Source organism: Clupea harengus, chromosome 14, assembly GCF_900700415.2.
Source record: "Clupea harengus chromosome 14, Ch_v2.0.2, whole genome shotgun sequence".
Classification (NCBI taxonomy): domain Eukaryota; kingdom Metazoa; phylum Chordata; class Actinopteri; order Clupeiformes; family Clupeidae; genus Clupea; species Clupea harengus.
The window spans coordinates 20,506,922-20,532,141 of record NC_045165.1 but is presented as its reverse complement, the minus strand read 5'-3'; the positions used below and the strand labels follow the sequence as shown (position 1 = coordinate 20,532,141).

At 45.6% G+C, this 25,220-nt stretch overlaps 1 protein-coding gene across 3 annotated transcripts in view; it reads right to left on the bottom strand.

Annotated features, from left to right (window-relative positions):
- Positions 1–74: 74 nt before the first annotated feature.
- The window catches only part of stxbp6 (syntaxin binding protein 6 (amisyn)), a 91,223-nt gene continuing 66,077 nt past the window's right edge, over positions 75–25,220 (bottom strand). For 2 of the 3 annotated variants that reach the window (XM_031580875.2, XM_031580877.2), the window contains 5 exons: positions 21,367–21,497; positions 20,305–20,470; positions 13,443–13,544; positions 7,128–7,285; positions 75–4,843 (listed from right to left, as the gene is read on the bottom strand). In XM_031580875.2, coding sequence (XP_031436735.1) covers positions 4,820–4,843; positions 7,128–7,285; positions 13,443–13,544; positions 20,305–20,470; positions 21,367–21,497 — 581 coding nt within the window. In that variant the 3' untranslated portion in view covers positions 75–4,819. The remainder of the gene's footprint in view (positions 4,844–7,127; positions 7,286–13,442; positions 13,545–20,304; positions 20,471–21,366; positions 21,498–25,220) is intronic. The other variant, XM_031580876.2, reaches the window with a different exon arrangement.

The following is a 25,220-nucleotide window of genomic DNA, read 5'->3' as shown; positions in this document are numbered from 1 at the left end:
TTCCTGGAAAAGAAAATCATACACACACTCACACACATTCATAAGGTTGTTGTGAAACATGGTCAAGGACTCAGTTGGCATTTTAAGAGATTTAATATCAAATTTATAATCATGGAGTGAAATGAGGGCCACCCTGTGAAATAAGACGGGGAAAAACATCACACTGAACAACAAAAAGATAACATCACTCTCCAGAGGCAGTGAAGTCTAGTACTGAAGCACATAAACGGACACTACTGTGAACACACTGTATTAAATGACCATTTTAAAATAAATCTGAGATTGATTACTCATCACTGCGTTGTTAAGTGGTGACACTGGATGCTTTTGAGCTCATTTAAGAACAAAAATCACACATTTAACGACTGTCTCTGTATACTAGTTCAGCTCTAACTGCATCAGACACTGAGATGTCCTTTACTTTCATTCACTCTTAACGTTCTGCAGGCCAAGACTGCCTGGTGCTGATCCAGCGCGCCTCCACCAGTTCTGTTCCAGAGATCTGTTCTAGTAAGTTAAAATGTGGGAACCCTATTTGGTTCTATAACATGGCACCTCAGAGGACCGTGCTTTCAGCACAGACTAATTTTTAGAACAATCACGTCAAGCGAAGTCTAATACTGAGTTAATGCAGGGTTTAATATTTCAACATCAAAGATGATGTTTGGACTGATGGTACGTTTTTTAGAGCTGTTGGAAGAGCTGTTAGCAGAGACTAAGTAGCTTAGTACGAAGAGGGAAACAGTTAACAAAAGACTTATTGACACAATTCATTTCAGAAACTTCTACACGTCTTCACTTCACAGAGCAATAACTGTTTCCACCATCGGAAGAACCACACTTTAGTCCTAGAACCTGTGTAAGTCACTAAGTCAATGGAAAACACTCCAATCACTGTCAGTAGCTTCCTGCAGGTTCAAGTTAATCATTGGCTTGCTGTGGCGATACGAGTCAATTTCTGTTTAACGTTCCGACAAAAGAACATGAATGACAACAGGTTTTGGACAACAGACGAAAGAATACAAAACTAACACACACAATACATTATACAAATACAGTGACAGACAAGGTCGACACAGACCATTCAGTAACTTCTGGTGTACTTGAAGGTAAGGAGATACACACCTGGACATACACACACATCCAGGAACAATGAAAAGATGAAAACAAATAGTTACGACGACAGACTGACACGTTCAGTAGACTGAATACTGACAAGGAAAACATTTCAGTTTACATAACATATTTAACGTTTACATTCACTTAATATATAATGATTTCAATTCATTCACTAAATTATAGTAAATGAACCAACACAGAAACATGTAACAGTTAACTATATGGCAGAGAGGAAGGTTAACAAGTCATTAGATCAGGGTCCTGAGGTGTGTGTGTGTTACAGTAAGTGTGTGTAGTTCCCCTGTGGGGGTAATTACTGTTAGATTAATGATGGAGGAGGAGAGACCAGGGCAAAGGAGGGAAAGAGGTGTGAGGGTTTTTAATATCATAAGGATGCCATCAGTGCAGGCGGTCTCTCTGTCACACACACACACACGAGAAGGAAAAAAACACTGAAATAACGCAATGGGCTCTAGTTTGAGAATTGAACGGGCTGGGGGGAAACAGCAGGTGCAAGTTTGAGACACCTCTGTGGAACTCTCCTGGGTAGGGTTCCAGGGCTAAGAGGGTGAAATGAATTAGCTCGAGGTGTGGCATCAGGCCCGTCCAATACGAGCCTCGTGAGTGATTTCCATGACCGTATTTCCTCAATGTTGGAGATTCCGGAACATTTTGACCATGAATGATTCTCACAGGGAGGTCACTATTCTCGTACAGAACCTATATTCCCTCTGTTCTAGTCCAGTGAGCACATGATCAGAGGGGATACATATGAGGCTCTCTGGCTCAGAAAAGCCTGGACGGAACGCAGGTGAAGAGGACAGAAAACGGCCTTAACTTGTAACGGAGTAAATGAGAGGCTTTAAGGGAGCATTGAGACCGGAGTACACAGAATGGTAATCAGTACTCTGCAAGCAGGCCTTCAGCATGGGACATACACACATTCACTTTAAAGTTACTTTGGGCCAGTAGTCATCAATATATTCATAGATGGTCAAGACTGCAGATGCAACACCATGCATACGCATGTGTGTGTGTGTATGTGTGTGTAGTTCTGGCATTAACTGGAGATTTAAAAACCTGCATTGCCAGCCACATATTATTTCTAAGAGCAGCAATTGTGTAATGACTGTTTATCATAAATGCATTGGGAGCTTTGATCTGTCCATTTAACCTTGTATGTCATGAGGGAAAGGTTTTACATCAGAATTATTAATGATAAACCACCATAACTGCACATTCATTCGACTGACTTGTAGATAGATTTGCAAACACAGACACACAGGAAGACAAAAAGAAAATACAGGTATGGCAATTAGTTTAACGATACAAATAGTAGTACTAGTATGGTATGAACCCAAATATCAGTCTAGTATATCAGATGAAAATGTAACATCAATAGTGGTTGTGAAAAGTTAATATAAAAAGACTAGATGAAACAGGTATGACTAAAGCTAATGGATTTAGATCAGCTTATTTCTCCAAGGAAAAGAGCAAGAGAACTTGAATGTATGTACAGTATGCCAGACATCTGATACTATGAAGTATCGATCTCATTGCAACCTATCTGGTAAGAGTGATCTTCGTCCGATCTTCCAGAGTGGCCTTAAGTCTGCCAGAAATATGAGATTCAAACAATGTGAAATACACTGAAATTAAATAAAAGAGGCATTTAGTCATGTTTTGAGTTATTTAATACATGTAAATTATTTATTTTTTTAATCATTTTAATCAAGTTAGCAAAAGTAAATTCAAATGTAAAACCATAACAAACAGCCACTTTGAACATTATTAGTCACATGTTCTGGAATGGGGGAAAGCTCACGCAAAGACAACAGCATCTAGGGCAGCTTCACCAGAAAAAAACACATATAGAAACAAAAATAAACTTAGAAAAGGCTGAGCCTCTCACAGAGACCAGTGTGTTAAGTTTTAAGACTTTCATTACAAGGATAAATATCCAAACTTATACAAGAATGAAACAACACTGAGAGAAGACTACTGTAGTTTAAAAGCGTTCTAGTGGACAGTGCCTGCAAGGGTATGTAAGCAGTGTATTTTAAGAGCAAAAAAAATAAAAGATATAAAATCTCAATATATATTATAGAAAAACAGTAAACAAAGAGAATGTGGTTTTCCACACGAGCGTCTTGTTTCTGTGAGATCTGTTGTTTGAACAGTGAGCGTTACGGACCCACAAACACCGAAGCCACGAGACGGTTCTGCCTACTAAGCGTTTCCTTTAATCGTTAACAAACAAGGATTACAGTCCTAACGCCTCTAAACACTACATTAAGGTGAAATGTGAAATTTAAAGTCATTCAGTTCATCGTGTTTTTCAATGTTAAACTTCGGTTCTGACCTGGTTGCCCCCGCCCAACCACCCCACAGTCCACCCTACTCAACCCTAAAACAGTGTGTTCGTGTAACATACTATGTACTCTGTCCCAAGGCTTAGTAATAAACATACTCATTTTCTTTACTTAATTTCCCAGTAACCTATACTGATATTTACATAGCTTTCATCAAAAAAGGTATCCAAGTGTTAAAAATGGAAAGGTCTCCATAGTACAATGCAGAGAGATGTTGAGTTATTATGACGCAGTAAAGGCCTTAGTGTCCTCGAAACACTTCAATATATACACCCAACGAATGACATCACACTATAGGATGGACATAGTAACCCTGAAAACCATACGCTATGCCTTTATGTCAAATAAAGGTAGGCATAGATGTTTATATTTACTGTCTTTTAGTATTTAATGGCCAAATTTCTTATTGCATGGCATAGTGATCAGCTTCACCAACATTGTAGTGAAGAGTTAATTTAGTCTGGGTTACAGGAGTCGTTTCATTTGGAAAATAGGTTAATTGACAGATGAATGTAAAATGTTAGTATGGGGTCACAGCAACATAATGGCTTGTCAAATCAGTGTGCACAGAAACAACAGCTTGCCTGTGGGCATACTGAGTCTGATGTTATTGGCAATTAAAAGCTCCGAAATAAAACCAGGCTTTCACAGCAGTCTCGGTCCTTTGACGGGGCCGTCACCCCCTCATTATAGCACTTCCTCCATTTTATACACAGGCAAGATAACAGCCAACTCATCGCCGGATCTAAGCCAGATCTGTGCTGGATCACGGATCAACCCATTCCAGCGTCAGATCGAAACAGAGAAATAGCTCCCGTCACTTTTTTTTTCTTAAATACTTAACTGGTATAGTATGAAACGCATGAGCGATACCATCAAAAAGAATCTATCTCTAACTACACACATTGTTAAAAAAGAAAACTCTAAACTGGTAAAACTAAAAGTGTTATTTCTAAATCCCTTGGTATTTACTGTGTCATGGTTCACTTCGTATCACAGTGCCCCCTAGTGTTGAGAAACAGTACTGCAGGACACCTCTCCAATGGCACGTCTGATGCTGGTCACCTACCAATTATTCAGTGGGTCTTTAGAAAGAGGTTTCACCAAAGTTTGCTCGCTATTCCCTTCATCCCTCCTTTCCAGTCACTTCTCTATGCCACACATTCTTTCATGGGAACAAAACTGAGTTTAAAACCATGGCATTATCAATAATACAGGTGAAACAGAAGAAAGGGATTCAAATGTGGAAATGTCTTCTGGTGTTTGAGTGGCGGCCACTACTGAGCAGGTCCCTTCAGCCCCCAGAGATTTGGCATTGTGACAGCGGCCTAACACTTGTGCTTCATCGCCAGCTGGAGAGACAGATACAGAGAAAGAGAGAGCGAGAGAGAGAGAGAGAGAGGGAGGGGGGAGAGAAAGAGGGACAGAGAGAGAGAGAAAGAGAGAGGGGGGGGGAGTAAAAAGATAAACCATGAGAGTGAGGGAGAAAAAAAAAAGAGATAGCATGTGATGTCGAGAGAGACAGAGAGAAGGTTAGAAAGAAGGAGGAAAACTCTCCATCAGTCAACTTGAACAGCTTGCGATCAGGACTTTAGTAATGTCACACACACACACACACACACACACACACACACACACACACACACACACACACACACACACACACACACACACGCGCATCAAGGACACTGTGGGCATGAATCCCAAGCAATAATTACACTTTGTCCTGGAGTACATTGAGCTCCAGAGATAAGACTCTCCTGTGGAGGCTAACACTGGAGTTGGAACGGCCATCTTGGAAACATCAGCAAAAAAGTTCCTTTGGTGCTTGGGTGTACTGATAACCCCCCCGCCTCTCAGTCTAGCCCCACAGAAGGGAGTCTACTCTATGCTGCTGCTTGAACTAAGTGCTGGATATGGACTAAAGTTCAGGCAAACGCATGGCTGGCTGCAGAGCAGACTAATGGCCAAATGGCCAGCTTTAACACAAAGTCAAAACAGCAGCCATTTTTCCAGCCCCAGGGCCCCACAGGCCTGTGCATTCATTAGCCTCATTAAGGAGAGTTCTAACGGGTGCAGTGGGAAACTCGTTAAGAGTTATAACTCAAGGTGAGACGGTCCTCATCACTCACTTTGGTCTGGGTTTGCACAGTACCCAGATCGGCCAACAGGGGGTAGCAGAGCAGCATAAACAGATGAGCATTTTATAAGTGTCAACAGTGCGAGCAACACTCTGAGAGAACCTAAAATATGACAGTAATGTAACATCAGGAGGCAGCTTCTGAAGGCTAACGCCCACTGGCAGTGTTTTGACGCGCGTCAAGAGATGCGTCTAGTTTTCTATTTAATGGGGCAACGCCCACTGATGGCGTCTGAGAAACGTCAACAGGGTTTAGAACAGGGATCTATATCTTGAGCGTCAGGTGCATAGAAATGGCTTGGATTTCAATTAAATCCACGTATTTGTACAGTCCTCAATTTCATCCACATTTTATGGCGCTGTGGATTCAAAGTATGATTAATCTTTCCCTAACAACTATTGCCACCAGTAAACAAAACCAACTAACCTTACCCAGCTTGTGTAGTAAGTAGTTAACTAAGAAGGATGACTTAATGGCATATTAATATTATATTAATACCATATTATATATTTGCTATATATAGCTAGCCATTGTCCATTAACATCACACTGAAACTCTGTTTCTGTCATTGTTATACTAAACTATTGTGAGGCACGCTGAACGTACAGTGGCTATAGGGCTTCATGAGGCTTTCATGAACTCAGGAAGCTACCGACACCGGGCTTGATCCGTGCTGGTTCAAGGCCCGGTCTGTTTCCTGCTATTAGGAAAGTCGCAAGCTGTTCCTACCCTCAGCCTGGAACAGTAGGTGGCAGTGCCCAAACTGCTCAGCCTGGAACAGTAGGTGGCAGTGCCCAAACTGCTTTAAATGGGCTTCAATTAGACCAAGACTACACTGATGCATAATTCATTAACGTCACTTCCCAAACTTAAGACACCACCTTGAGTCGATGTGTACACACATTAGTGACTATATCCTGTTGAGCCACTGACACGTTTACCTTCAGTGTCCACTATATTGGGACGATGGCAAGGCAGTGGAGACTTTCTCGTTTGTCTCTCACAGGGTGAGAATGAGAACAGAGATGTGATGAAGTCCCGCTGTGAGACGAAATTAGATTACTGATTATGAAGCGCAATATCTACTCCCGGTTTGGCATGAATGGCTTTGAATTGGATAACTGGTAATGAGATCCACATCAGGGGATATTTTGATCAGTGCTACATTCTTTTTTTCCCTTTTCAGGCAAGTAAGATTGTAATGCCTTTCGCCTGGGATTGAGTACGTTTGTTAAAGTTTGTTTCTAATTCTAAAAGCTATTGGTGGCCACTGAGGTAGGACGGGCTATGCTGAAAACGAATGAGGAGACACAAGCATGAATGTGTGTATGTGTGTGTCTGTTCTTATCTTGTATTCAGTCTGAAGAGGGAGTATGAGAGAGTGTGTGTGTGTGTGTGTATGCAGCCCTGTATCTAACCCTGTATTCAGTCTGGAGAGAGATAGTGTGGGTATGTGTGTGTGTGTGTGTGTGTGTGTGTGTGTGTGTGTTCCTACCTTGTGTGCAGTGTCCGCAAAATGCTGTGCGCTGTTCATCATATCTTCGGTCTTCTCCTCCGTGCGGCCCAGTCTCTCTCCGCGCTCGTTCAGCGCCTGACTCGCCTTCTGCACCGCACTCGTCACACTGTCTGCAGCTGTGTGCAGGATGCTATTACCTATACACAAACACACACACACACACACACAACGACAGACAGACAGACACAAACACACATCAAACATCAAAATGACAGAACAGACACATAACACACACTCACATGTAGACATAGATAGACAAACACACATAGGAAGGCAGGCACACACCAGACACACACACACACGCACACACAGGGGAAGAGAGGTATGAGTAAACAGATTAAGACATCTGTATCTATGATTATCTGAGGTCTGAGGTCGCCTACTGCATCAGAGAGCTGACAGACACACACACACGCAGACACACACACACACACACGCACACAGACAGACACACACACACGCAGACACACACACACATAGACAGACACACACACGCACGCACGCAAACACACACAGACAGACACACACACACACGCAAACACACGCACAGACACACACACACACAGACACACACACACACACAACCCCTCGCTGTCATGGCTAATCTCACCCATAACAGCAGAGAGAATGCAGCGCTTGGGGCTGCTGTGTGTAACTGTCCTGCAGACATCACAGGAGGCATGCTTGTGCTTGGGACAGAAGGCCTCTCCACCCCTCCTCAATGTCTGCCGGGTTAATGTCTCTCTCTGTGTGTGTGTGTGTGTGTGTGTGTGTGTGTGTGTGTGTGTGTGTGTGTGTGTGTGTGTGTCTATCAGATGTACAGCATCTACGCTACATCACCCACGGTTTGGGTTTAATTGGCTTTCTGTTGACATTCCATTCATTAGCAATGTCCTCAAAGACACCAAATGTCATCACATACTCTGTTTTTCTCCTCGGTTATCATCTCCCTTGGATTCCGTCATCACTGAGACCAGCACTGATGAGGGGTGACCTTTAGTGTCATCACATCATGATCTGATCTGGTCCAGACGAGTGAGACCCTGATCAGGTCTTAGCATGAGGAGCTCTCTGAGCTCCCAGTTTCAAAAACACCCCAGTCCGACAGCTGAGGGAGCCATTCATCTTCCATTCCTCATGCTACAGTTTAATCCACACACACACACACACACACACACACACACACACACACACACACACACACACACACACACACACACACACACACACACACATATATATGTGATATGGCGTTCTCTCTGTGTGTGTGTGTGTGTGTGTGTGTGTGTGTGTGTGTGTGTGTGGGTGTGTGTGTGTGTGTATGTGTGTGCGTGAGGATACCAGTTACCCCAATCTGTGATATATGACATTTTAGAAAGCGCACAATCAGAGTCTGTTTCTACTGGGGCACAGGCTGCCTTCTGTGGCTCAAATGTAATTTTCTTTCTTTTACAGTTTCTTTCTCTCTAACAGACCATAATAATTACGCCGAGGGGGTGAGATTGGTTTCCTTGTTGGCACGCCGAGGAGCGAAAAAAGAACTCTGCGGAAATTTCTGCTGATGGGCAATTTGTCTAAGTCATGTTCAGGACTGCTACCGTGGCGACGCAAACCCACCCCCATTCTGAGCGCGGCTGGTGGTGGCAGGGTCAAAGCTAGAGGTAGAAATAGGCAACTTTCCCCACAATACCACACAATGCCAGAGGTCAGATACAAACTGCCTCCATGTCTGAAATAAAACCTTGGGGTATGTATATTATATGCTGAAGGTGTCACGCTTTACACATTAAATGCACAGTTGGTTGGTCGATCTGCCCCACTAATATAGATTCTTATAAGGCAACTGTTCTATATGTTGTGATAGATCACATTTAGCTATGGACTTTGATACAATAACTTACAATGCTTTCTTTTAAAGCATTTGACTTGGTTTCTTCCATAAAGGCAAAATAAACAATGCAATTCTATTGTGTTCTATGTAACATTATAGATTAAATTAACTTAAATCAAATTCCATTCCATTTTTGAACAAACATTTGGTCCGAGTCCGGTTGAGGTAGATTTGTGCAGTTTGCATCAATCTATACTCATGTCTTTTCAACCGATGCATTGATTAAAATTACTCCAGCCTACGCCTCAAGATTTATATTCCACTTAATCACATCGGAAGGCAGTACAGGACTACACACACACACACACACACACACACACACGCACACACACACACACACACAGTTTTGGGACTTCTGCTGTTTACACCCTTTTGATTTGCTTTGCTCTTTCTCTCCCTTCCTCTCGGAGCAAGGGAGAGGGAGAGAAAAGAAGACAAAGGCTCATTCTCCATGCTCTGCAAGTCTCTGAACAAACCATTCTTCACAGAGGACCCGGGGACGAGTACCAGAATGTTCCGGGGGAACACAGTAAACAAACAGCCCCTGCCCTTCTCTTCTCTCCGCACACGCACACGCACACACACAGGCACACGCAAACACACACACAGGCTAACAAAGTGAGATTCTCACAGAGTGTGAGTGAGACAGAATAGGGGCTGGGGAGGGAGAGACAGACAGCAATAGATCTAATTGGCCTTTTGGATCTGAGGGGAGGGGAGACAGGGCACGACGCCCACCATCACCTCCCATTCACCTCCCTCCGAATGGGAACAGTATTTGGGCCAGAGTACCAGCGGCTGGTCCCATACTAAACCAAAACCAACTCTGTGTGTGATGTGGTCTTGATCAGGCTGGGAACAGGGAGCACCACCCCACCCCCACCCCCCGTACAGGACCACCACATTATGATCCATGGGCAGCCGAGCAGCTGTTACTAAGGCAACCCGCTGAGCGGGAAATTATGTCTAGAGACATCCTGAGGTTTGGAGACAGGTGAGCTGAAAGGAAGAGTGAGCAGGATGGTGGCCGCAGCAGGGTGTGTGTGTGTGTCGGTGTGTGTGTGTGTGTCGGTGTCGATGTCGGTGTGTGTGTGTGTGTGTGTGTTTGGCAGCTGGGGCAGGATACGGTGCTGCAGAGGTGTGTGTGACTCAGGAAAGACAAAAAATTAAGTGATCTGTGTGTGTGTTTGTGTGTGTGTGTGTGTGTGTATAATGACTTGGGTAGGATATTGGCCACACAGGTGTGTTTAAGTGTGTATGACAGCTCAGACATGACAGACACTATGTGTGTGTGTGTGTGTGTGTGTGTGTGTGTGTGTGTGTGTGTGTTTGTGTATGTGTTTGTGTCTCATACAGGAACCTGTGCCAGCTGGAACTCCTTTCATCCTCCTTCAAAAGGAAGTTAATAAAGCCCAAACCCAATCAGCGCCCAGCTTGAGGCGCAGAGTGCCTGTATAAGATGGCTCCTCTCTAGTCCACCACGCCAGTCGCTCACCGTAGGCCACTCCTCTCCCCAACCTCTTAGTGAGCGGACAGCAGAGAGAGTGTTTCTCCTGTGTGTGTTTGTAGACTCATCTCCTGTGTGTGTGTGTGTGATCAGAGGAGAGGCAGGGAGTGCCTCCACACCCCACTCCCTCACACACTCCACTAACACATGATCAGTCTCCAGGGGTATTCGTGGGAGTGAAGTAGTGCATTGTGGGATCCTTGTCATTCTGATTAGGGTTTTCCACAGGTGGGGCTGACCTGAGGGTAAATATGTGGGATCTCACACTCTGTACTTTAATTACACAGTACATGTCTTTGGGGTAGTCTCTGCTCACAAGTAGTATGTAGTATGCACACAAAGTGAGAGTCTGTACAAACACACACACACACACATCCAATATCAACTGGAACTTTCTTGTTTGCCAGCAGCTTACAAGGACATTTAGGTTGCACGCCCCCTTGATATCAATAAAATCAGGGTGTTTTAGGAAAAAAAAAAAACACAGGGTGAAAACAGAATGGAACGGAAACTTTGGCAACAACACTGAATGTTGTGTATGTGTGTGTGTGTGTGCGTGCATGAATCATGCCCCGACATGAACCCAGAAACAAAGAAGAAGTAGAATAAGAAGAAGAAGAAGAGGGGGCTTTCTGAAGCTGATTGTAATTACGGTGGCTTTGGACAGGGAGAATCAGGCTCTCAGACACCCATCAGCAAACACTGAGCACTGGGAGACTAAATAACCACACACTGACAGCTTGATTGCCCAGGATGGTTGCACATACACAAACAACGCCAACATACTCAGACACAACACAAAAAGCTTTTATTTATGTCTGAAAAATGCCCAATTACTTTTTAGAAGATCGCTTCAATGCTCAATTACTTTTTAGAAGACCGCTTCAATAGACAATTCATTAGGATATACTAAACTGCATCACAAAACAGTTATTGCTTATATACAGGTTTCCCCCCTTAATAGGTTATACTATATGATCGTAAAGCATTTAGGGGAAGGTTTATAGAGAAAGACGTGGAGGAAATTGGAAGAAATTAGCGACAAGACTCTATTGCAACTCCCACTTCTCAACCTCAAAAATAAGCCTTGAAGCTTTTCTTAGTTTTTTTAAAATCTTTTCGATTTTTTGGTTATGCATTAGCTCATATTGTCATGACATAAGCCACATTCCCACAGTCTCCATGTTGTTACTCTGTTTATCTCGTGAACTTCACACAAGCTGGCACTTCTCCCACATGCAGTCGCCTCCACACACACACACACACACACACACACACCCACACACACACACACACACACACACACACACACACACACAGAGCCCCGTGAGAGATCCTGCTGGCGCTGCCTGAACTACAGTCTCATTTATTGCCAAGTAGGTGTAAACCTACTTGGCAATAAATCCCATTCTGATTCTGATTCTCATCTTACATCTGACTAGGACTCAACCACGAAAAAGACAACACTTGGAGTCTACTGGATTTTTCACAGGATTATTTTTACCCATGGGCAACTAGAAAGCACATGAGGGAACATCAGCAGTACCTGTTAAATCAGTGGCTTGTGAACAAGTTACAGCTTTTCCCTGTATGTGTGTGTGTGTGTGTGTGTGTGTGTGTGTGTGTGTGTGTGTGTGAGTAAGCCTCTCTGCGAGGAATAGCACAACTCACAGGGGAGTGAAACTCCCGAGAGCTGGGAGCTGGCAGGCAAGCGGTCACGGGAATCACACACACAGACACACACACCACAACCACACTCCTGCATAGCTCGTGTCTAATTTATGCAAACGGTGACATTCTGGAACTTTCTCACCCGATCAGCTCACCATTCTCTACAGCTGCGGTGTGGGTCATACCGTAGCATGTAGCTGGAAAAAGCCTTACTCTCCTTGGGAGAGATGAGAGGAGAAGGGCATCATTTAAGACACTCTGACCTCCACATTAAATGCCACAAAAGACAGGACCTGACATTTCAGCGTGTTTGGTGGAGCTGGAGTCCGCTAGAAGCTCTGCTCATTTAAATTAGTCATACATGGTAAAACACAGCACTAACATAGGAGAGGCCATCTAGGCCAGTATTCATGTACTGACAGACACCCGGTCAGGGACCTTTCAAAAACAATTGTACACATGTTCATGAAACCAGAAGCAAACCAATGACTTCAAGGAGTTCAGTTTCAAGAGATATTCTTTACAAACCTGGGACTGACAATGAATAACAAAAGTGAATGATCAATAGTCAACAGTAGTCATCCCGTAATAACAGAGGGCAGAGATTTCACTTACAATAAACATTTGTAAATGGTAATACCAGGGTGTGTGCCAGTGTGTGTTCTATGTTGTAGCGGTCTACCCCGCTACCCTAAACAGTGCCGTCTTCTAACGTTACCATCCACCATCACACTAGTGTGGCACTGTAGGGTGTGGACTGGGAACAGTCACAGGAGTCACGGGGAGCTCGAGTTCCTCAGGGACATGACCGGTGCAATTACTATATGTGCTGTCACTTCAGATATAAGGGCCCCTCCACGTGATTCGGTGTCTGACACATACAGTAGTGCTGTTCAGTGGTACAGTGGTTAGCGTCGCCGCGCTAAGCTGTGGAGCCGGGTTGGATTCCCGTCCAGCGCAGGGTGTCTTTGTAAGTGGCTTTGGTCAAAAGCGTGCGCTCAATACCTGACCTTTACCTTTGACAAGCATGCACTGCTGGGTTGACAGTAAAGACATGGGCTACGAACCAGATTGCAGTGGGTCATGATAGGGCTACGCATCTGAGCCAGATAAAGGCCAGATCTGGGCCAGATCCTTGTGCGGCGTCACCTGCTCCATGGACAAATACAATCACAAGAGAGCTGTTGACTGGCGGGCGGGGGTGGGGGGGGGACGCGGGGCTTACCTGCGTTAAGCAGATGACCTGCCTCTGAGACCACGTCTTTCCTCAGTCTGTTCAAAAACATCTTGCAACGGACAAAGACTGAGTTTACTGACTGATCGTCTGCTGTAGGAGACAAGGAGGTGGGCTTCATTTTCACCGGCCACAGAGCATTCAGGATCACGCCGGTTAATTCTCAGGCATTTCATCCTGATGTTTTTAGTTAGATGGTCACTGGATCTAGTAAGTTATTAGGCACACACCATGGACCAGATTTACTTAGTCGAGTTCTGTAACCTTTCTGTATGGACTATGAAAAAAAAAGTTTCTTTACTGTAGTAGTGTTCTAGAAACCTCCGTCAGAACATTCCAATTAAGAACATCTCAACACTCATGCACTGACTTACGATGTTCCGATGTGTGAAGGGATGCTCTAATCTAGAATGTTCTGAATGCAGTCAGTGTTGAGGATTCTAGTGGTCAGGTGAGAGTTCCTGTAGCTCAACACACCACATTTACCTGAATAAGAGACAGAGATGTGATGCTGCCAGAGCACTGTGCCACTGGGTCTGCTTCAGTAAATCTGATCATACTATAGGCACCACTCACACATGAGAGAACAGTCAATTATGTCAGGAAAATCACTCCATGCACAAAATTAATTAAAAACATTATTTCAGGAGGCTGGGGGAAGATTAATAAATATTTCAAATTTAGTATCATTAGTAAGTGTTTCAAATGTGCTGATTGATGTAGGATGACAGTCTTTGTAAAGTACCAGAGCGAGCTGATGCAAGCCTAAGAAATCCCTGAGAGTCTGCACGTCTTATTACTCTGATGAAACAATATGAACTGCACATTCAGATATGGATACAGTGGAGAAGAGCTACAGAAGAATAAACCCCTACACTCCCATAAAGTTATTATAGTAATCTACTGTTGTATGTTTTCTGTACAATATCTGACATAACGCACAGGATGGAAGCTCCAATGTAACCAACAACTAGGCTTTCCTCTGGTTCAGCTTCAGGCTCCTCTGCTGTTATTGGTAATAAGGAGGCACTACAGCTGTCCCTGTGCCAAACTATCTGACGTGTTATTAAATGCGGTCCAACTGTGGTGCAAAGTAACTGGTACCATCCAGTTCCACTCAGTCCAATGACTCATGCAGTGAAGAAATTTCATATCTGCTCCAGCTGTTCTGATTTCGGTGTCTTCTGAAAGGTCACTCCCACGGGAGGGCGCTGATAACAGGGCTTTAGCATCATCACATCTTCATCGACTGACTGAAAAATAAACCAAGGCCACCAAAGACTGAGCACACTGCGCCTCTGTCCACTGTCACCAACAGCATCAATTCTTGCAGTCATGAAACGAAACGGATGTGTCGTAAAACACGAGACCGACGCCAGGCTAACTACATAATACCCCCTCAAGCCAGCACCCATGCCAGTAATCCCAGCCACCTTGAAATGTCAGTCCTCCGAAAGCCTACTGCGAAGCCTGGCCAATTAATGTAGTGGGCCGCATGCACTTTGGAAAGGGCGAACTACGTGTGAGTGTGTGTATGTATGTATGTATGTATGTGTGTGTGTGTGTGTGTGTGTATGTGCACGTGTCTGTATAAAATAAGGAGGGAGGCTATTGACTAGCTATCATGTCCAGGAACAGATAATTGCCTGTCAGACTACAGCATGCTTAGTCGCACATTACTGATTTCCCCCAACGTGCCGGGTCTCAGTGGGTTGCGGAGGAGGACTGTGTATAAAAGCAGCACATTGCCACACACGCGCGCACACACACACACACACACACACACACACACACACACACACACACACACACACACACACACACACACACACACACACACACACACACACACACACACACACACACACACACACACACACACTTCGGGAACCAGACAGAAAACAAAATGATTTGGAAATAAAGAGCTGCCCACTTATCACACTTCTGGGGACTGCTACACCCCATCACCACATACAGTAAATCTGCAGCCAGCACAAATGAAGCCTTAGCCTTCATCTGGCTCAGGGTCCAGGGTGACTCAAGGGACACAAGAGGACCAGTCTCTGCATCTTCACTCATAGCCCTGCAGCTCCCTGCACTGAAGTGGAGGACCAACTACAACTAGCAGAAGTGAGCTTGAGCGTGTGTGAAGGTCTCAGACATGCTCTTCCACGAGTCCTTGATGTAGAAGGGTGGTGGCCACGCTGGTTTCTGAGGAGGTCTGTAGACGTGTCCGTCACAGTTGTTGTCCCACACCTGAGCAGCGTCATCATATTTGTTTTGCACTGGTGTGAGACTTAAACTGGGAGGGACAGACGGATGACGGACGGACAGACAGGAGGACAGAGGACACATCCAGACACAGCAGCGCTACTTCACAGCCACCTCGTCCTCGTCTCTTCCTCCCCTCTTCTTCACCATGGCCGTCTCTTCTTCATCCCTCTGCGTGCTCCTTCTTCCCAGAAGCCATTCTTCTCCGCCACCTTCCGTCCCATCTTCTCATCCTGTTTCCTTTCCTCTCATCCCTGTCAGTTTTCAATTCAATTCCATTGTATTTATATAGCGCTGATACCAATTCAAATAGTCTCAAGGTGCTTGACAGAGCCCAGAGCCTGAACCCCCTAGATTAAGCACTAAGGTGACAGTGACAAGGAAAAACTCCCTTTTAACAGGAATAAACTTTGAGCAGAAAACTTCCTCTTTTACAATCCCCTGCTCCTTTCCTCCCTTCTCATCCATCATGTTCCTTCCCTCCTATCTTCAACTCTTTTCTACCCCTCCTGCTACAATAGTTTGTCATTCCTCTCTCTCTCTCTCTCTCTTTCTCTTTCTCTCTCTCTCTCTCTGAGAGGAGTTCACCTCGAGGCACCATTACCCTCTGGAATTAATTCAGCTGGCTCAAGCCATTCTCATTTGAGCAAGTATACATGCTCTCTCACACACTCACACACACAGAGTTTCAGTGGGCTGAGAGGAGAGAATTGCATCTGTGTGTGTGTGTGTGTGTGTGTGTGCATCCTGTACACTGCATCTACTCTGTATTTGTGTGTGTGTGTGTGTGTGTGTGTGTGTGTGTGTGTGTGTGTGTGTGTGTGTGTGTGTGTCAGAGAAAAGGAGCAGAGAGAGTTAAGGGGGGCATATGATTTATGAGCTGTGTCTGATGAAGGGGGAGTCAGGCATGGAGGCTTGTGACTGCGTGTGACTGCGTGTGACTGTGTGTGCATGTGTGTGTGCACGCACGTGTTTGTGTGTGTGTGTGTGTGCGGGAAGCAGTGGTGTTGGTGGGCAGGGGTCAAAGGCAGTGGAACACCAGAAGCGATCTGGCATAAACACACTAATCCTGAGCCTCCACAGACCTGACTGGGAATCTGCCTCTGGTCAAATGTAAGCCAACTGTGTTTCCCTACAGAAAACTTCAGTCTCTTAACAACATAGAAAGCACAACTAAGCAAAACATATCAAGTAAAACTAGCAAACTTGAGTAAGCTTACTGTATGTAGGTCAAACTAAGCAAAAGGTTCACTTCCCAAGAGAAGGCAGCTCTGGAAGGGATCTGTCCCCAGTGAGTGTAGGCCTGGTGGAAGGGAGTCCGATCGTGGCCTGACGTGTGTGTGTGTGTGTGTGTGTGTGTGTCAGCGGGAGTTTCTGTATAAAGGTCTCACATCAGGGGGGTGCTTAATTCCCACCCCTGCCCCAGGTGCCAACCTTTAGATGCCCCCCTTGGGGTTCTGCCAGCTGGGGAGGATGCTGAGTGCAGTGGTCTCACTCCGTGCCTGGGTGAGCCTTAAACACCCTCAACGCCACACACACACGCATGCACACAAACACACACACTCTCTCCCCCCTCCTCTCCAGGCCCCCTCCATCTCTCTTCCTCTCTCGCACACTCACCCTCATCCCTCCCTTTCTCTTTCCTCCCCTCTCTTCCTTCTCTAAACCCCATCTCCCACTTGCCCTCTCACTCTTCCCTCCGTCTCTCACTCAACCACCCCTCTCTCCCTCAATCTCAGTGCCTTTCTTCCCTCCCTCCCTCTCTTCTCCCCCACTCTATCCCCTCTTCCCCTCTGCTAACCAAGCAGTGAATGTTAAAGATGCAAAAGCCTGTTGATATTTGCACTCAACATCCAATCAAATGACACCCCTCCCTTCCAGGCACCTGAAGCACGTGCGTTGATTGGCTGGGATTGTTTATGACTCGGTCCGAGCCATTAGGTTTGTTGACCATTCACAGATCCAGGTTTGTGTACAAACACCAACGCAAACACTGAGCGGACAGCTAGAGGACCGGGAGAAGCAATTTGCTGAATTTGACAAAAAGGGTAAGAGATTAGAATCGCGGACTGCACCTTTAAACGTTAAATCCCCAGGACCCTTTCATTCTCTGTCATTCTCTGCCGAAACAGTATTGAACACACCAGACACCACCCTCTCACCTCGCTCCCTCTCTGTTCAGGGAGGTGGAAGTCGAAACCACACACCCCCACCTCTCCTCGTGAATGTCACACACTCAACACCTCTCTCTCGCTGTCAGCTCATGTGGTGAACATTAAACTATGTTGAATACTAAACACACACACCCCCCCACCTCTCTCACACACCCTCACTCACTCACACACACCCTTACTCAAACACACACACAGTCTCGATCAGCTGCTGTGGTGAACATTAAACAATGTTGAATACTAAACGCATACACTCCTCCACCTCTCTGACACTCCCTCGCTCTATGTATTAACACACACACACTCACTCAATCACTCTCGATCAGCTGCTGTGGTGAACATTAAACAACATTAAACACACACACCCTCTCTCTCTTTCCCAAGGTGAAAATTAAACAATGTTAAACACAACCAACCAGCCTCCCTCTCTTTTCTCTCTCCCTCCCTCCGTCTCCCTCACTTTTTCTCTCTCTCTCTCTTAACTGCAGTAGTGAGCTTTACAAGCACAGCACCTTTCAGTCTTTGCCTCCCTCCTTCTGTGCTAGAGGGAGTCAATGCGGTTTTAACCAGCTCATGGAGGAAAACCACCACCAGCCTATGCCACTCACCCCCCCACACACTATTTTACCCTCTTCTTCTATCACTCTTTCTTCATCTCCCTCTCCCCCTCTTCCCATCTCTCTCTCTCTCTCCCCCTCTTCCCATCTCTCTCTTTCTCCCCCTCTTTCCATCTCTCTCCCTCTCTTCCCATCTCTCTCTCTCTCTTCCCCTCTTCCCATCTCTCTCTCTCTCCCCCTCTTCCCATCTCTCTCTTTCTCTCCCTCTTTCCATCTCTCTCCCTCTCTTCCCATCTCTCTCTTTCTCTCTCTCTCTCTCTCTCTCTCTTCCCCTCTTCCCATCTCTCTCTCTCCCTCCCTCTCTCTCTCCCAGCATCATGCATGTGTGATGTGCAGTGCACTCCTGCATGTGTGATGTGATCCTGCATGTGTGATGTGCACTCCTGCATGTGTGATGTGCACTCCTTGCATGTGTGATGTGCACTCCTGCATGTGTGATGTGCACTCCTGCATGTGTGAACAAGCTGAGCGAGGAGCACAGGGGGGAGACCGATCAATGGCCAATAAAGACGGGGGAAACAATCTTACTGTTGGTTTGGGTTTTATTTAACTTCGCTTGAAAGCACCGCTGCTCACAGCCAGCTAATCGCAGGGGAGGCCTTTCCCACATCTGAGGCATTAAGCCACTCTGACAGCAGCGCCCAACAGGAGCTCTTCCCATAAACATATAGTATAGGCAAAAGTCTTCTATAGCAGTAACAGGTAAGCTATTTCAGTCACAGGTAGAGGTAAACATTCCTTATAGCAGGCACAGACAAGCCTTTTCTCACTGCAGGGACAGGTAAACCTTCCTATTAGCAGGCACAGACAAGCCTTTTCTCACTGCAGGGACAGGTAAACCTTCCTCTTATCAGGTACAGGTCAACCTTTCCTACTACACAGGTACACATAGAGATACTGCAGCTTGGCACAGCTTGTGTGGGATCACTGTGTGTGTGTGTGTGTGTGTGTGTGTGTGTTTGTGTGTGTTTATATTAATATGGAACAGTTTAGGAGTGAAAGTTCATCTTTTTAGAAGAGTGGTATTTCTGACAGCAAAAATTAATCAAATGCAATCAGGGAGAAGATGAGCGTATTTGAGTTCTCCAATAAGAATTGCCGCTGGCAAAGAAGCCTGCTTCTCTAACCCGGTGCGGTTTATTCTGAAAGCAGATAGGGCTTATGTGCTCTCACTGCACAAACAAGCACACAAATCTGAACGCTTTCCAAGCTCATGTTTAAAACTCTGATAAGCATGCCCTGAAAACTGCTGAAATACCAACCTTCTGGGGTGAGAGAACTACTCCGCTGGCCTGTGGCTGATGGGGAGGGGTGTGTGTGTGTGTGTGTGTGTGTGTGTGTGTGTATGTGTGTGTGTGTGAGCCACAGACCCAGGCGGAGCGTAGGTGTGTGTGTAAATTCCTTACGGAAAAGCAGTGCATTTACAACATACTTCTAAAAACCCTTTTACATGTATATTCTAATAACAAAGCATAAAATATGCTTGTGTGGACTAAATTGAAAGAGAAGTTAGAAATCTGTTTGTTTGGACTAAACTGGTTCATCTATTTTGTTTTGTAAGTGCATAAAAAACGAGGTACAGAAACTATTCCTCTGTTTTCTCAAATGAGTTTCTAGTATACTTAAAAAACCTCAAAGTATACTTCATTTACTTCAAAGTACTTCATATACTTCAAAGTATACTTCAAAACCTCTAGTATACTCCATTAAGTATACGTAAAAGTTTGGGTCTTGACTGAAAATGCACTTCTTTATCGTAAGGCGATGAGTGTGTACGGCGTTCCTCTCTCTCACCTCTGAGCAGGTGCGCCTGGCAGTTGACGAACTCGGGCTTCCTCTCGGAGCAGTGCTGCTGACAGGACGTGTGCAGCACCTGCACGAAGATGCCCTTCTCTCCGGCCGAGCCGGCCACCCACTGGTCAAACGCCGTGTCAAAGGTCAGATCGAACTCGGCACAGTCCTACAGCAGGGAGGAGAGAGGATAATAAGCATGGTCCTATGACAGGAAATAGAGTATGTTGGTAATCTGTTGGTAATATCCACTGTCAGAACTAAACATTGTAAATTAGCTTTTAGCTGCTATGCTGCTCAGCTCTGGAATCAACTTCTAGATGACATCAAAGTCGCTCGCACTGTAGCCAGTATCAGTTAAAACCAAACAGTTCTCAGATGCTTTCTGTTGACTGATCAAATGCACTCTACTTTTTATTTATTTACTTTTTTATGCTTTTGTTAATTGATGAAATCAATTAAACTCTATGCTCTTTTAGCTTCCTAATCCTTTTATTTTGCAATGTTCTTTTAAAGAACACCGGCATCGGCAAATTATGAAGTACTCGTATTGGTACTCTGTACTGGCAAGTACACAAATGTAACTTGTACTTGGTCTAAAAACACTGGTATCAGTGCATCCCTAAGGGTAACTGTAGAGGGTGGTGCAGTAGGTTCGTAGCTCCTGGGCTTGAAAAGGGCAGGGAGATCAATCAGTGTGCTTCCTCAGCTAGATTCATGCTTTTATCAACACCCCACCCACACACACACACACACACACACACAAACACACACACACACACACACACACAATACCACCTGCTGAGACAGGGGATAAAGAGGCCCAACACACGCAGACAGAGACACACACACACGCACACCAGGTCTAACTGCTGAGGAAGAAGAAAAATCACAAGTTGGAAAGATCTGTGCTCACTAAGTTTGGGATTGTGCCCAACAAACACACAGACACACACACACACACACACACACACACACACACACACACACACACACACACACACACACACACACACACACACACACACACACACACATTGTAAAGTAGGGGAGAGCTCTACTCACTCTATTGGGGTCGATGCCATTGACCTGACGCAGCAGGTCGATGGACCACTGTGATCGACGCACAAACACAGAGGAGCCTGCAAACTTCTTTACTTTGGTGATGGAGACTTGACATGGCTTCTTTTTGGTTTCTGGAGAAGAGACACAGAGAGACAGAAAACTTTAATACATCAAGTCAAAAAATCATTCCACATCAGTGATGCTCCCACAGACTATGACCACTTACATCTTAAACATCAAACCCCCATCTACCAAAACTGCCCCAACATCTAACCCAACTGCCCCAACATCTACCCCAGCTGTCACCACAGCTCCCAAAGACCCCACCATGGTGTGTGTTTCCACCTGAACCCTTAAAAAGACAAACAACATGCACAATGAATCTCTGACCTATGAGACGGCTAACTTGGCAAGACCTGTCAGTCAGAGAGAGAAAGAGAAACAGAGAGAGAAGATGGAGGGAATATGGGAAGGAGGGGGAGAGAGAGATGAAGGGGAGCGATAAAAACATATTGAGCGACAAATTAAGACGTTTAGAGAGAAAGACAGCCGTTTCTGATTAGCGATTTTAATTTGTGTGTGATTAAGGGGCTAGTCCAGCGGTCTAATTTAGATTGCACAACATATAAATCACAGGCAGGAGAAGTCACTTAAGGTTAATTGCAGCACACAACTTCACAGATCTTAATCACAGTCATTGGGTGGATACAATTTAGCAATAGGACAATAACAGAAAAACGAATAACACATTTCCTCAGTTAACCTTTCAGAGAGGATAACCCCGAGAGGTTGATTTTTAGACTTGAATCCTCCAGCAGCCACATTCACATCTTGATTACAGTCTCTGAGGGGAGGCCTGGTTAGGACATGGCTGCGCTCCACAACACTATCAGCGCCATGAGTGGATCCATATACAGAGGTGCTTAGCGCTTTCACTTTTGGGCTACAAGTCAAAACCACCACACTACAAATCTCCTCAAAGAATAGGCCGGCCACTGTCAGACTGAAGGGCCTTTTGAGCCAGACAGACATGTTTACATATATTGCATGAACCAAAGGTAGTTTATACATACAAAAATGTATGTTATAATATAATATAATATAATATGCATATACTGATGCATTTAACACACAGCTTGGGCATAGCGGAAATACCAATCCTGTCCAGTAAACTTTCCTATTTAAAGAACATGGTTTACCCAGTGGCCTAATAGCTGTGGTATGCCTGTGAAAAAGCCCTAAGCTATGGAAGCACATTCCCATGCTGGAGTGAAGGTAAACGTTAGCCCCCTCCAGCCCACTCTTCTCCGTTACGTCACGGTTGACAGATCCTAGCCCCTGACCTGCCCTGCATTCCACCCTCCCCGTTCCGGGCGCGGATCAAAGGTTCTGTGTTTACGGATCATGCAGACGGCGGTTCCGCCGGCAGGCAGGGAGCAGCCCCGACCCGCCTCGGGGAACCCTGACCCACAGAGGGAACCCTGCTCCTGGGTTGTTTTTGCAGGGTCCGTCTCAGCCCTCCCCGATCCTTCCTGGAGTACTCCTGTTTCCTCTCTCCCATCTGTTCATTGCCCCTTTATACACACACACACACACACACACACACACACACAGGCAAAGACACGCAAGCACACACACACACACACACCAAAATACTCCCACTCAGGCGAACACACTCCCATACACAGACACACACACACACACACACACACACACACCAAAACAAACACAGAGACACAGGCAAACACACATTAGCATACACACACACACCAAAATGAACCCACTCAGACAAACACACACTACCATACACAGACACACACACAAGAACACACAAAAACACATACCAAAAAACACACCCCACTAACACACACACACACACTCACATAGCCAAACACACACACACACAGTCACACACACAAACAAACACAGACCGACAGACGCACGCTCATTTGCACCCACACACATGTACACAAACACACCCTCATACCCCAACACAGGCATATTTGTGCACACACACACACACACACACACACACACACACACACACACACACACACAGCCCTGCCTACACCAAGTCATTACTTCCCCCTCTGGTCTCCCACACACCATTCTCTGGTACCATCTGGCTGCCTCTGACAGCTCACTGCTCTGTCATTTGCCACTCGAGGAACTCACAGCTCACAGCTTGCATGGATCCCAACAGACCAAGCCCTAGGGTCTTATTCACCCAGCACTACACTACAGCACCCGAGGAAGACACAAGGGTGGGGGGTGGAGAAGGAGGAAGAGAGAGAGAGAGAAAGAGAGAGAGAGGGAGAGAGAGAGAGAGCGAGAGAGAGGGAGGGAGGGAGCAAGTGAGAAAGGGAAAGAAAGTGAAAGACGAGTTCAAGAGAAAGTGAGAGAGAGCGAGAAAGCCTATTTATGTGCTCTGGCTGACCTCTGAATCCACAGGCTCTGCTCTACAGCTGGTTTTTATATCGGCCGAATTAAGACTCGCCCTGGCCAGAGGAAAATCAAACAACCTTCCTGTACATTCAACAGCACAGCTTTTACTGTCTCTATCTCTCCATTAAAAGATAAGACAGCCCCATTTACGAGAACCTAATAGTTTATTGACAATCTCAAAGAGCCAGGCCATTAGGCGGTACTATACATGTCAATGTTTACTAGGCTCTGGCCATTTGAGATAGTGGCTTCCACAAGATAATCTCCCACTTAAATATGAAGCGCGTTTTAAAACTAGATTGGACTAGACTGGAAGAGGGGATGAGAGTGAGTCTGTTTGAAATCTAGACTAGACTAGGCTGGAAGAGGGGATGAGAGTGAGAGAGGCGGCCCCTCTGATCAGCGCGGGGCACCACGCCTCCCTCCCAGGGCCTCCTGAGGTGAGCTTCAGAACAGCGGCCCTCTAATGAAAACAGAGTCATTCATTTCATGAACGACAGGACAGGAGAAAGGAGTGGAAGTGAGGAACTGGTAACTACAGAAGGTCATGAGGCAATCTTAGGCAGGTGAGGGGTGTGTGTGTGTGTGTGCGCGTACGTGTGTGTGTGTGTGTTGGGTGGGGGGACTTATTTCAGGCACCCTACACGAGAGCAACAACTATCCCTCAAGAACCCTGAGACAGAAAAATGTGTCTGCGGTAACAGTTGAGAGGTGACCTTAGACAAGGAGGGAGGGAGGAGATTCAATCAGAGAGACAGAGCGAGAGAGAGAAAAGATTATAAAGAGTGAGGGAGTAAAATACAGAGGTAGAGGGAGGGAAAGAAAGAGAGAGAGAGAAAGAGAGTGAGAGAGAAAGGGGTAAAAAACCAAGGTACAGAGGAAGAGAAAGAGAGAGAGAGGAAGAGAAGGAGAAAGAGAGAGAGAAGTGAGAGAAAAAGAGAGAGAGAGAGGACTGAGAGAAAGAGAGAGAGAGAGAGCAATAAGGCCAGGGTTTCTCTCGGCGGAGATGAAAAACGTTGCTATTGAAACCAATTCCCAGCGCTACGGCACTGAGGTCGGGTCCACAATGAAGGAGTGTGTGACCTGTGTGCTGATCAGAGCGAGCGCCGAGAAGAACCGAGCAGAACAGGCCACTCATCTTACCCGGAACCCAGTGGGGACCGGCCGGGGCATAGTGCGGGCAATTCAAATATCTCAACGTCCCCACAAGGTTCCACAAGTGAAGACACACAAAGACCTTTGGGGTGGTGAGTGGTTTGGAGGGCCTGTCAGTGTTGTGTGATAGTCCTGTGTGTGATTGAGTGCATGTTGTATGTCTGTCTGTGTTCTTATTTGTGTAGTCTGTATGTGGGTGTGTGTGTGTGTGTGCGTGTGTCTTCCCTGGGTCCTTGTGAATAAGAGAGAGAGAG